This window comes from Mus caroli, chromosome 13 (assembly GCF_900094665.2).
Source record: "Mus caroli chromosome 13, CAROLI_EIJ_v1.1, whole genome shotgun sequence".
Classification (NCBI taxonomy): domain Eukaryota; kingdom Metazoa; phylum Chordata; class Mammalia; order Rodentia; family Muridae; genus Mus; species Mus caroli.
In genome coordinates this window covers 71,884,603-71,899,601 of record NC_034582.1, presented here as the reverse complement: position 1 = coordinate 71,899,601, position 14,999 = coordinate 71,884,603, and the positions used below count along the sequence as shown (strand labels likewise).

Genomic DNA, 14,999 nt, shown 5'->3' with positions numbered 1-14,999 from the left:
TCCACTTATCAGTGAATACATATTGTGTGAGTTCTTTTGTGATTGTGTTACTTCACTCAAGATGATGCCCTCCAGGTCCATCCATTTGGCTAGGAATTAGATTTTCTGTATTTTCTAAGCAAACCACATTGATAGCTTTTCCAGTAGAGATCTGACCAATAAATTCTTTCAATAGATGGGTGTTGTTTACCTCCTTAATGTGGTTCGATGAATTCAATTATGAATATTTTGTGTAGAACAGAGTTCTCCAGAAATATACTTTGTTCTGATGAAAAAGTTGATTTCAACACTTGTGTACCCTGAATGCTAAAGAATGCCTATTTAAGTAATCACACCTCTGTTTCTGTGTGGGGAAGTGCCCCCAGCTGACCTGCAAGTTAAAGCCTTGATTTCTAACTTCTGGAGCTATTACAATGTGGTAGATCAGTTCATAGATGAGTCCTAGTGGAAGAAAGGTCACCGAGGACTTCCCTTCGAGTACATATTGGATCTCTTCTAGAGCAGAAAGTACCTTCAACTAATGAGCTATCTCTCCATCCCCAAGTTCTCCTATGTTTAATATCTTGCGATGATATTGTATATTTGTTACAGTTGATAAACCAAAACATTATTATATATGTTTAGAGTTTCCCTTAAGATTTAGTCTTTATGCTAAATAATTCTGTGGACATTATCGAGTCTGTGACTTCGTGTCTCTCCTACCAATGTGTCACATTGAACGGTCTCACTAATGTAAAGCACTCCCTCTATAATCTATGCACCATTGCTTCCCTCGTTTCCTGTCAAAGCAGATCATTTCCATGTTTATGGTTTTGCCTTTCCACAGCACTATATAATTGGAATTACACAATATATAATCTATTTCGATTGCCTTTTTTTACTTAGCAATAAGCACCGTTGGTTCCTACATATCATTTCGTGGCTTGGTAATCTTTTTATTGATGAATAATATTCCATTGTATTGATATACCATAGATTGTTTATCAACTACCTACTGAAGAACTTCTTAATTGCTTCCAAATTTCTGGCAATTACGAATAAAGCTGTGATAAACGTTCGTAGGCAGGGTTTTGTATGGACATAAGATTTTGATGCTTTTGGATCGATACCTGGAAGTGCCATCCTCAATCATATGTTAAGACTATGTTTAGCTCAGTACGACAGCGCCAAACTGATTAGCAATAATAAAGTTAGTTTGGTACATGACAGAAAGTGGTATTTTAGTTCTAATAGGTATATACTAATATCTTTTTTTAATATGCGTTACCATGGTCATGCTCTATTTTGTTGAATCTTTTCATATGCTTATTCAATTACCATCTGTCATCTTTGGTGAGATGTCTGTTCAGCGTTTTGATGTATTTTTAAATCAGGCTGCTTGTTGTCTTGTTGAATTTTAAAGGTTCTTTGTATATTTGTATATGAATCCATTGTCATACATGTATTTTGCAATTCTTATTTTTAGTTTGTGGCGTTTCATCTTCTTTGTGAACATGCCCATTTAATTAACAATTGCACATAAGAAATTTACCTTCCGGCTAGAGTAGTGCAAGTATAAGACACTTATATTTGCCATAACCTCATGGTAACAAATGAAGTACAGAACACCTAAATGTTTATCAATGAAAATCCGATTAAATTATATATAACAATGGAAAACACTTTAGCATGTGTAGCAAATATGAATATGATTAAAATATAGATTTCATCAAGTTGTACATTTATAGCAGCTCTGTATCTTGTATATGCCTACATCATTCTAATACTGGCATTGATCTACATTTTACTGAATATATTCCTTAGGCATTCATATATTTTAATATTTCAAATATTCATATATTTATGTATATGCATCTACTGTGGGTGCAGTATTCACACACAGCTAATTGTAACCTGCTTTAACCTGTATATGTGAATTACATTTACAATGGTTGACTCTTTTTCCCCCTTAAGATTTTTCTTTCGTTGTGTGTGTGTGTGTGTGTGTGTGTGTGTGTGTGTGTGTTCCAGAGTGTATGTATGTGTATCACAGGCATGCAAGGCCTGCCAAGGACAGAAGAGGGCAGTGGATTCCCTGGAACTGGAGCTTCAACATGTTTTGAGCTGCTCAAAATGAGCGCTAGAAACTGTGCTGAGGTCTTCTGGAAGAGAAGTGAGTGCTCTAAACAATTAAGTCACTGCTCTAGTCCCAGTTGGTTCTTTTATAGTCAATGAATATGAATTTCTTTTCTTCTCTTTGCTCAGAAAATGTTTCTGAATTTTCTTATTTGTTAATAAACAGAAACTTTGTATAGGATAATAGGAATTTGTTGTTTTAATATAGGATCATATGTAAATGTAGTTGTTTCAACTACAAGTAGACAAGCAGAAAAAAGGTGCAATTTTATCTTGAATATATATACTTTGGTTTGCTCAAAAACCTTATGGTAAGCATATATAGTACTATTCAAAACTAATTTGTCTGAATACTCCACAGATGCCCATAAATTAGCTTATCTTAAAAGGTATTTACCCTGGAAGAATAACAGTGTCTTGAAGTACAATCTTTGCATATCTGTTTCTGGAAATAACTATCTGCCATTGTTGAGCTTCAGTTTAAGTCTTAAGAAAATAGTTCACTACCTTGTATTTAACATTAACTTTAGAATACATTACATTTATTTAATAAACAAAGTGCTCAGATGGTAGAGACCATCTGTTTATCTTGAAGACAAGTAAGAAAAATATAATGTTCCTAAGCCTTTTTTCTTTTTGCTGGTGAATAACTCTAGATTGAGTAACTTTCCAGTACTTACATTAATCTTTAAAATATAGTACTCCAAATTAAAAGACCTTTAAGAAGTTTAACTTCAAGTGGAAAAGCAAGCAGGATCATTTTAAGGCAGAATTCATAACACTGGGTAAATGCTAATTTCATGGAAATAACATTGCAACATTTTTATATTTCTTTGTATTCAACTGATCTATTTCAAAACTTGGCAAAATATAATTCTATGAGTTCTTTGAACAACTGGGAAATTATTGTACCTACTTAAAATATGTTAAAAATTCTGTGCACATTTCATGTCTACTTTTGGCTTACCACTTGAAAACATAGTTATTTGCATGAAATCAACAGTGGCCACTCCAAGCATATGTCTAGACTGCGAACCTCAGAAGAGCACAGAGGGTCACAAGAGAGCCAGCTGCTCACCAGCTTCCCCTACAGTGTTCTCTGTGGTTCACTTTACACTTCTGGCTAGTTTGCACACTGCCGCTTTGCTTCCTTTCACAGGGACTGGAGGTTGGCAGTACTTCCCTGTGACATCCACTTTCACACCCAAATTGGTCTTCATAGGTTCCCATTGTGTGCACTTCAAAGCAACTTGCCTTGTTGGCAGCTCTAAGTGGGAAGTGCAGGTCTTTCTTTTCTTCACTGCCCTTTTCTGGCTCACAAGCAACCTCCCACCAAAAGCTGAATCTGTAGAAGAGACTACATCCAAGAGATAATACCATAACAAAGTATGAAGAGAAGCCCAGGTGGCCACCTTGCAAATTTCCAATGTGGAAGCCTTCGACCTCTCTGCCCAAGAAACAGCTAAAGTCCTAGAGTAATGAGCTTTAGAAACCCTAGGAGCCTCTTTACCTTAACTACATACGCCTCCCTAATACAATCCCTTAACCATCTAGCTAAGGAACTCTTAGAAGCCATTTGACCCCTCTTAAGACCCCCTAAGAGTACAAACAATCTTTCAGAAGATCTGAAATCTTTGATTCTTCTGAGCAAACCCTAAGTGTTCTTCTTACATCCAATTGAAGCAGCCATTGCGCTTTGTCGTTGCAGGGACTAAAGAGAAACGAGGACCAAGAAGGTTTAGATAAATCTCAGATGCCACCTTTGGAAAAATCGAGGAACTGCCCCAAGAACTACTTAATTCTGAAGGAGCATCAGAAATGCCACCAAACCAAACCCATAAAATACCATCACATAAAAGACGCAGTACAACTGCACTGATGTACAGCCAAACAATGTCCTATCACTGTCTAAATGATGAATCAGAAAACCAGTAAATCTCACCAAACAAAAACAAATAAGAACAAGTACTAATTTTTAATTTGTCATAAAAAAATTTCTCTTGTATCTACAAAATCTCTTATTCACATTCAGATTACTAAGAAAACTATCAATTTGGCTAAGTCTATAATGTAATAGTAAAAATTAAAGTAGAAAGTAAAATGATCGATTTATGTATCTATCTATCTATCTATCTATCTATCTATCTATCTATCTATCTATCTATTTATCTATTTAGTGTGATGTCAAACATCTGGATGTTTTTAAAACATCTGGACAATGGTGAGAAACCTTTGTTTTCTTCAGATTGTTTGGATTGAAAGTCATACAAGGCCACTTTGCAAGGCTCACAAAGTGTGCTACAATGAACAAGCCACATGACTTGTTCTGTTTTATGTTTGTCATATCCCAAAAAGAGTTTCTAGCAAAACGTGTACAACTAGGCACCCTTTGCTTTCCATCATCACTCAGCTTAGGGTACCTTTTCTCTCCTGACTTGAGAAGCCAATGCTTTTGATACAAACTGATTAATATTAACAAACTCAAAGGTACAAGTTTTCCTCCCAACAATTTCTTTCAAGATCATCTTTACAGCCATTTATATAAAGTTGCACAGGATCAAATCAATCTTGGTGTTCTTGCACAAAACATAACCAAGACCAAAACTAAAAGCCATGAATTTCAACATCAAAGAATGCATGTATTACAGGGACCTGTGGGACAGCTTGGAGGGTGAGGGTGTTTACTGCCAAGCCTCACAACCTGAATTCAATCCCTGGAACCCACGTGGTAGAAAGAGAGAACCAATTCCTGAAAGTTGTTTTCCTACCTCCATATGTGCATGTACATACACACACAGACACACACACACACACACTCTAAGCAATGCAATTAGCCTTTTATTATATTAGACTCATTCATTCATTCCACAAAACTGTATTAAATATATTCTGAAAGCCAAAATTATTTAAAGTATTTGAGCATTGTTAAAAATATTTTGGAACATAAAAATATTTTGAAAAATTAAAAAATACATATATCAAAGAGATGTTCTATTACTGAAACATTTCTTATACCCATCGGCCAAAATTTTTTTCTAAATATTGAATTTGATAATTCAAAATATGGTTTTAATGTATATTGTTGTTAACATAATATTAAAGTTTTTATCAGTTATACAGCATTTGGTGACCAATGTAGCAATAACTGTATTATATGTGATTACAGATTTCTTTTGATTTCACATAACAATTGCAATGTCTGCTCCTGAGTATACAACATCTGCAAGCCTCAGCAATGCTCAGTCCTACTCTAATACAGTGGAATTGGCCTTCCTTTTTCTTAAAATTAGCAGGTAACATCTTCCCTTCAATTCTTGGGTATTTCAGTTAGTGTTGTAAGCATCTTAGTCATAGTGCACTTAAGGAAGACAAAGCTCTTTCTTATAACTGATACATAGTGTCCAGGGCTTAACTAGGATGAAAACAAGATGACTCTAGCAGAGAGACCTCTGCATTCTGAAGGTCACTCTCTTTATCATCTGAAATGAACTGTATTGGGTATGTGAGAAAGCATTACCTTGGCAGTGCATGATTGATGGGTACGAGCAGGTAATACCAATTCTTTGAGGCCTTAACATATCACCAATACTTTAGAAGTCTTAGTGCTCAAGATTCTCTGAGACCAAATCAGCTCCATTTAGATAACCAGATAGTGTTCTCAATATCACCTAATAAAGTTTACATTTCCTGTTTATCTTTTGCTTAAAGCATTTTCTGTCTTATACTCTTGCTAGCATCACAAGTCTGTACTCTACCCCCTCCTTTTCAATGACAAGATGCAGTTTGGTAAAGGGATGGTTATAGTTGGGTATAATTGGGTTAAACACCACAAGAGAGTCCATATGTTACAAGTCTGACTCTTGGGGGAACAAGGACAATGCCATGGGTGGGACCAGGCAGCATCATCCTTGTAAGGATCCTTGCCTGAGTCAGCCCCATACACTTTAGACTCTATCCCAAACTATGAGGCAAATAAAACTCCTTCCTTTCGAAATATCCAGGCTCACATGTTTTGTTACAGCACTAGAAAATGAACAAACACAATGATCTCTATTACTTATAGCAGTGCTACCTAATGTTAACCTGAAAGGTAGGAAGGCATTTAACTATGCTCAACACAAAACAAATGTCAACCCCACTATCTTTTCTAATCATAAGCCAAAGTAAATGAAGAAATATAAAACTCTACACAGAGAGAGGTTAGCGAGTTCTTTTACTTAGATTGTGGTTTACATTTTGAAAATTTTAGCTAGTTAGTTCCTGTTTCCTTCAATTTGTTTTGAAGATGTAGTCATTCCCTCAGCCGGCCATATGTGAAGTAGAACTTTGTACATCTTTAAGAATAAAATGAAAACCCTTACAATTATACGTATGACAACAAAAATATACCTTGACCATTGCCTTTGAGTTCTACTGGTATTGCCAGAACCATTTCTTCAACCTACAAGGTAAAACGTTCTTCAAAGAGATTTTGTTCCAATTAATTTAGAACAAGATACTATAAGATTACAATTAGTATTTGTAATAACTCATATTTATTGATTGGTGATTATATTCTTGAAATATCTTCTGTATGACTTAGTATGCTAAGTCATGTAATTTTTACAACTCCATTTTACATGAAGGAATCTGAAGTATCTGGCCCTAAAAAATAAAAAGAAAGCCAATGTACACATGTAAGCCTATCTGAGGATGAGAGCTAAGCCTCAGGAGACGAGGAACACTGCTGGACATGGTCAGCTGGCTGGTTGGTAGCAGAAGCATGGGGGCTACACCACACAGTTTGTCTTTCACAGGTCAGGCTGTGGTTTTTTGAGGTCCGGGGGAGGCATGACAGGACAGTTATCCAAAATATATTTAGGATGTTTTTGGCCATTAGAATTAAGGATTCTCAAAATAAAAAAATAACTGTATTCCATGCTAAATATTAATATAAACAACTTTACAACATACTACTTTCAAATAATGGTACAGGCTTAAAATGGGAGGGAGCAGTCAGAGAAAAAGTGTCCATGCACACGTAACTGAGGAGCACAGTACCTGGAGAACTCCTGGGCATCTGAAGCAATGAAAGTGTTTCTTCAAACAGCTCCTGAATGCTGTTTTCCAGCTTCACAAAGGATTCTGTTAGCTGTGATAAGAATCTGAGTTCTTCTAAGGATAGAGAAGGGTGTCTTTCCTTCTGTGAGCATTCAGGGCTGACTGAGAAGAGAAGACAGACACTGTTGGACAATTTAATTATTTCATTGGAAAGTATTAGAACAATCGTTTTGATCTTATACACAATAAAGTAAAAAAAAAAAAAATGCTTTGTAATTTAGGCAAGCTTGCTCAATAAGAAATGGCTCTGCCAGAGCCTGAAAAATACAGAGGCAGATGCTCACAGCTAACCATTGAACTGACCACAGGGTCCCAGTGGAGGAAGGAATTGAAGGGGTTTGTAACCCCATAGAAAGAACAACAATATCAACCAACCAAAGCTCCCAGGGTCTAAACCACCAACCAAGGAGTACACACATGGAAGGACCCATGACTCCAGCCATATATGTAGCAGAGGATGGCCTTATTGGGCATCAATGGGAAAACAGGCCCTTGGTCTTGTGAAGGCTTGATGTCCCAGTGTAGGGGAATGTGAGGGTGGGGAGGCAGGAGTGGGTGGGTGGATGCGACCACACCCTCATAGAAGCAGAGTCAGGGAGATGGGATGGGGGGGCGGTTCTAGCGGGGAATTGGGAAAAGGGATAACATTTGAAATATAAATGCATAAAATATCCAATAAAAATAAATAAATAAATAAATAAATCTATCTCCTAGGAGAATTATTTCTTCCAAAAATCTAGAGATAAATATCATCTTTGATGAAATTAAGACAAATGATTAGATTGACTCACAGTTATAAACCGAAATTGATATCTTATATAATTGTAGCCTTTTTCAGTCTATCAAATTTTAACTCTGATCATGAGGAAACATCAGACAAATTCAAAGGACATCCAACAAAATAGATTTTCATTACCTTTCCAAAAAACAAAGCCTCAGAAATAATACAGTGTAGAAAAGTGTAAAAGGCACAATAACTGAAGGAATTATTCTACCAACATTTTACTTTACTATAAGAAACATCAATGGGGCAATTTGGGGCAAAATAATAATAATATCCACAACCCAATGCTCTTAGGACATGCTACTTAATATCTTGGTTTAAATTGAACTGTAGCTATGACATAGACACTTTTTAATTTGAGGTAATTCTGAAGAATATAAGAATAAATATCTGCCACATAGTCTTCACATAATAGTTTTGAGGAAAGAGGGAAAAAGGAGAGGCAAAGAGTTAAGAGAGGGTCCACAAGTGTACACTTTTGGCAAACTCATGCACATGAAGAAAATTGGGAATTTTCCCTGGAATTCAGCTTTCTTTATAACTTTGAAATTTAAAATATAAAAGGAAAACATTAAAGGAACTCCTCAAACTGTTGTGTACTTTATTTTGTATCATTAAAAAGAAACAGATCGTGGCGCACGCGCCTTTAATCCCAGCACTCGGGAGGCAGAGGCAGGCGGATTTCTGAGTTCAAGGCCAGCCTGGTCTACAGCGTGAGTTCCAGGACAGCCAGGGCTATACAGAGAAACCCTGTCTCGAAAAAACTAAAAAAAAAAAAAAAAAAAAAAAAAAAAAAAAAAAAAAGAAACAGATCAATATGTGCAAATCCGTACAAACTATGTAACAGCTACATAGACCATGAGGCCTTGCTTAAAAGTTCCTCCTGTCTGAATAAGTGTGGGATACACAGTTTATCCATACAAATACAGCTTAAACAAAGACTGACATTTTTCCTCATAGCTACAGTGCTAGTCAAATCACATTGCCATTTAATGAGAGCAGAAAACATGAGACATTTAGTAGGAGGGAGAATAATATCTTACAGGCACCTTTAATTTTAATTTCTTGCTTTTATTTTAGAAAAGGGTCACCAGATGGTATATATGGCTATATGATTAAGGACTCAAAGGATCTTCCTTTTATTAATTCCATTTCTAAAAATGTATTTATAAGGATTAACTGTAATTAGCGAATTTGTACTACTCACTACAATAAGTACAGAAATTTTATCCGAAACCATGAAGATTATCAGTCAGAAAGTGAGTTGGGAGCTGACGAATTAATTCATTTAACTGATTGCTTTCCTTACATGGATATAGAAGGAGGGGTGTCGAGATTTTAGGTAATTCATTTTACTTCAGTTAAAAAACGAAGATCCTGGCATTAAATTAAATTGTAATCCTACATAACATAGCCATTCAGTGATATCCAACCAAAACTCTCATTTCATCCCTGCAGGTAGTCTGGAAACACTCTCTACCAATCCCAGCTATGGAGTTGAATCCTACTAGTAAAAAGCACAAAACATCTACCTACCTACAAAAACTCTATATTCATCCCCACATTAACCACGATCCCACATATATAAAGCCCCTTATCTAAAGAACTCATCTTCTATTTATGATTGTTCTAGAAAGATGCACAAGTACATTAAGGACACAAGCAGTAAACAACAAAAAGTTTCCAAAAAACACTGTTCCCAAAGGAATAGAGAAAATAACATAGCATGTACCATACACTCCTATATCAATTTCTTATCAGACTGTGTTGGTGTGTGTTTGTGTGTTTATACACTTGTATGCATATGGAAGCTAAAGACCAACCTTGGGCACCCTGAAGGAGCTGTTTGCACTGGTTAGGATGAGTCTCTCACTGGGACATGGGGTCCCCAGATGAGGCCTGGGTGTCCAGCTGTCCTTAAAGTCACCAGAGATTTCTTTCTTTTTTTTCTTTTTGCTATAGATTCTTTTACTTCCCTTTATTCAAATATGTATTTTCAACATAATATATTTATTATGACTAACCAAACAAATGCTAAATATTGTAGGAATGAATACATTTCAAGGAAAAATTTAAAGATCTGTCTAAAGAAAATTATGTTTCATTTTGATGATCCAAAGTATTTGTGCCTAATTTCTGCTGAACTACTTTGTAATCACACATAGTAGGAGAAGATTAAACTTTCTGATGTCAGCTTTCTCACCTATTAAATTGAAATACAGTCATTTCTGAGATTTTAGGTAATTAATTATACTCCAGTTAAAAAACGAAGATCCTGGCATTAAACGTAATCCTACATAACATAGCCTTTCTCCAACCAAAACTCTCATGTAGTCTGGAAAAACTCTTGAACAGTTATGGTTCAAATTAAACAGGAATAGTTTCCATCTTATCTCTGAGTTATAGTAAGTGTGGTGGTTTCAAATAGGTCCACAAATTCAGATATGACAGTCATTTCTTCAAGAGGTAGATCTCTGCTCTCTTCTCCTGGCAGCTGGTTGATCTCTGTGAATTCACATTCTTTTTTATTTCTTTATTAGATATTTTCTTTATTTACATTTCAAATGTTATCTCCTTTTCTGGTTTTCCTCTGAAGACCCCCATCGCCTCCCCCCTCTACCTGCTCACAAACCCATCCACCTCCAACTTCCTGGTCCTGACATTCCCCACACTGGGGCATAGAACCTTCAGAGGACCAAGGGCCTCTCCTCCCATTGATGGCCGACTAGGCCATTCTTTGCTACATATGCAGCTGGAGCCATGAGTCTAAGCTTGGTTTATGCTTAAAAGAAGCATAAAGAGCTAGTAACCTTTTATAGTCCTAAGATACTTTTGAACAACACATATTTTGAAAACAATTGGACAATTCTTTAAAAATCCTTTCTAATGCTACACCAAACAAGCTGTCTAAATAGTGTGATCTGGATTTAAACACAGAAGCCTTTACTTGGGTAAAGGCTTTACTTGGGCCACAGACATGTAGATCAATGCAATAGATTTGAAGACCCAGGAATGAAGCCACACATCTATGATCAGTTAATCTTTGAAAAAGGAGCTAAAACCATCCAGTGGAAAAAAAGACAGCATTTTAAACAAATGGTGCTGGCTCAACTGGCAGTGTGCATGTAGAAGAATGAGAATTGATCCATTCTTATCTCCTTGTACAAAGCTCAATACTAAGTGGATCAAAGAACTCCACATAAAAACAGAGACACTGAAACTTATAGAGGAGAAAGAGGGGAAAAGCCTTGAAGATATTGGCACAGGGGAAAATTGCTGAACAGAACAGCAATGGCTTGTGGTGTAAGATCAAGAGTTGACAAATGGGATATCATAAAGTTGCAAAGCTTCTGTAAGGCAAAGGACACTGTCAATAAAAAAAAAGGCCACCAACAGATTGGGAAAGGATCTTCACCAATCCTAAATCAGATAGGGGACTAATATCCAATATATATAAAGAACTCAAGAAGATGGACTCCAGAAAATCAAATAACCCTATTTAAAAATGGGCTACAGAACTAAACAAAAAATTCTCAACTGAGGAATACGAAATGGCTGAGAAGCACCTGAAAAAAATGTTCAACATCCTTAATCATCAGGGAAATGCAAATCAAAACAACTTTGAGATTCCACCTCACACCAGTCAGAATGGCTAAGATCAAAAATTCAGGTGACCACAGATGCTGGCGAGGATGTGGAGAAAGAAGAACACTCCTCCATTGCTGGTGAGACTGCAAGCTGGTAAAACCACTCCGGAAATCCATCTGGCGGTTCCTCAGAAAATTGGACATACTACTATTGGAGGATCCAGCAATACCTCTCCTGGGCATATATCCAGAAGATGTTACAACTGGCAATAAGGACATATGTTCCACTATGTTCATAGCAGCTTTATTTATAATAGCCAGAAACTGGAAAAAAACCAGTTGTCCCTCAACAGAAGAGTGGATACAGAAAATGTGGTTCACTTACACAATGGAGTACTACTCAGCTATTAAAAACAAAAAAATTTCTGAAATTCTTAGGCAAATGGATGTATCTGGAGGATATCATCCTGAGTGAGGTAACCCAATCCCATAGAACTTACCTGGTGTGTACTCACTAATAAGTGGATATTAGCCCAGAAACTTAGAATACCCAAGATACTATTTGCAAAACACATGAAATTCAAGAAGAAGGAAGACCAAAGTGTGGATACTTCGTCCCTCCTTAGAATGGGTAACAAACTATCCATGGAAAGAGTTACAGAGACAAAGTTTGAGATTGAAAGAAGGACTATCCAGAGACTGCCCCACCAGAGAATCTATATGATAATCAGCCACCAAACGCAGACACTATTGCATATGCCAGCAAGATTTTGCTGACAGGACCCTGATATAGCAGTCTCTTGTGAGGCTATGCCAGTGCCTGGCAAATACAGAAGTGGATGCTCACAGTCATCTATTGGATAGAATACAGGGCCCTTAATGAAGGAGCTAGGGAAAGTACCCAAGGAGCTGAAGGGGTCTGCAACCTTATAGGAGGAACAGCAATACGAACTAACCAGTACTCTCTGAGCTCATATCTGTAGCTGCATATGTAGCAGAAGATGGCCTAGTTGGCCATCATTGGGAAGCGAGGCCCCTTGGTCTTGCAAAGAGTATATGCCCCAGTACAGGGGAATGTCAGGGTCAGGAAGTTGGAGTGGGTGGCTTGGGGAGCAGAGAGAGGGAGGGTATAAAGGACCTTTTGGATAGCATTTGAAATGTAAATGAAGAAAATATCTAATACAAAATTGTTTTAAAAATCCTTTCTAATGTTACACTAAGCAAGCTTCTCAATAGTATCATTTGGAATTAAACACACTTAGAAGCCTTTACTTGGGTTGAATTGAAGTTTGAAGTATTACAAATGATTAAGTAATACCAAAGAAGCACCCTAATAGTTGCAAGACTATAAATTAATTGCCACTTGTCTAAAATCATGTAGGGGCCTGTGGATTCTCTGTGATGAGGATTTACTCTCAGGGTCTGAAGTTACAAGGACCTTGTATTGTACAAACAACAATATTAAAGGCAAGGCCATTTTAATTCAATGACTCTTTATAACTTATTAAAGAAGGCCATATCATACGTATGACCTAAATCTAATCATTTTTGTCCCAAAGAAGCAAAGATTACTGAGGAGGCTCACTAATTAGTAGTCCTTATTTCCTATCATTCTTAGCCCAGAATTCTCCCAAGGGGCTTTGTGAGGGCTCTTAATTTATGAGGAAAATAATTCTGTGATAAATTCATTTGGTGAAAGGCCAATTAAAACAAAATTAAAAACAAAGGATGAAAGTGTATTTCTCCATACTTACTTATTTTTTTCCACACTGTCTCCCAGGACCGATGTTCTAATCACCACACTTTACGTCAGGAATTCTATTACTGTGCCTCCTAGACTCCTCCACACTCACCAGCGCAGGACAAGATGTCTTCAAGCAGAAATTCATCTTGTACTGTTCATTATGATTCTCTTTCTCATTTTACAAATCACCTGTTCAGAAAACTTCATCTGCATAGAACAAGGTGCTATCCTTTCCAGACTAAGCCAATTTAACATTCATTTATTCATTTATTAAATTACTGGTTTATTTCATTAGTTATTTACATCATAATGAAACTGTTTTGCTTTCACTGAAGCTTACACATATATGATAATACACAAGGAACCACATTGCTGATTGAATTATAACTATTAATTCAATCAGCTAATTCCATTAACAATTGGAGTGCTCACCATTGCTGATTGAATTAATAACCATTGCTTGTTTAAATGAATAACCCAGACATAATATGTACAAGAAACATTGATTCTAATGAAAACATTAATATTATAAGGGAAAAATTAAATTATGAATGTAGAGCAAGACTTTATCATCGATGAGCAGTGATTGCAAGTGATAATAAAGGGTTAGGTGGCTATAATTCCTGTTTGAATGTAATAATTCATATCTTAAAATACGAGAAGAAATCCTACACTTTATTTTTAATCTCATATTATTTACTTCTATAATAAACTGCAATTTTTAAAACTGAATGATTTTCAAACTTTTGTGGCCAAGAAACACCAGCCAATTTGCCAGCAGATCTATTCGCTTTTGGGATTTTCAGGACAATGTCCCCTGGCACCTTGTGTGATGATGAGTCGCTCTGTGTGCAGTGTGGCTCTCTCCTCGCTTGGGAGACCTTTACTTCTGAGTGTGTGTGGGGCTCATTTTGATCGTGTTCTTTCAGAACACTTGTAAATTGTCATTCTTAATGTCATCGCGATACTTTTATTAAAGAGTCATTTTTGAAAACTAATGAATGTATTCTAAACTTACCTTGTGGAAATAATCCACAAAATCAGTTTGAGGGCTAAAGTAGGGCCATATATGGCTATGAAAAGAAAGAACAGTCCAGGATCCTACTAACCATGTACAAAAAACAGAGGTGAACACTCAGTATTGCAAATAACTATAAGTATAATCCTAATAATGATTTTTAAAATAATAATAAAAGAATTATCATTTGCTTGGTTAGGTCATCCAGGCCTATGAATCACCACACTCTGGAGATGTTGGGATAGGATTGTAAATACAAGTTCAGGGTCAGCATGGTCAATATTACAAGGCCCTATCTCAAAACAATTAGGTGTTCTAGAATCCTTTGTGTTGGACAATTATTCTCTAGCTATCAGTATACCTAGATTATGATTTTATGAAGTCAACTGAAATGAAGATGTACAAAAGCACAAATAACTTTTCATGAAATTCCACTTTAACCATGCTCAAGATTTTAAATTAATTTTTAGGTTACTACAAAGTAGTGAGTTTCATTATGGCATCTCATTTGTTCCTATCCTCGACTATGGCCAATTTCTGGAACTCAAGAAGATGGACTCCAACGCTGACACCATTGCATACACTAGCAAGATTTTGCTGAAAGGACCCAAATATAGCTGTCTCTTGTGAGACGATGCTGGGGCCTAGCAA

At 36.3% G+C, this 14,999-nt stretch overlaps 1 protein-coding gene across 7 annotated transcripts in view; it reads right to left on the bottom strand.

Moving 5' to 3' along the window:
• Positions 1–14,999, bottom strand: part of Kiaa0825 (KIAA0825 ortholog) — a 422,676-nt gene that overhangs the window by 307,415 nt on the left and 100,262 nt on the right. For all 7 annotated transcript variants that reach the window (XM_021180151.2, XM_029468200.1, XM_029468196.1 and 4 more), the window contains one exon: positions 7,156–7,317. In XM_021180151.2, coding sequence (XP_021035810.2) covers positions 7,156–7,317 — 162 coding nt within the window. The remainder of the gene's footprint in view (positions 1–7,155; positions 7,318–14,999) is intronic.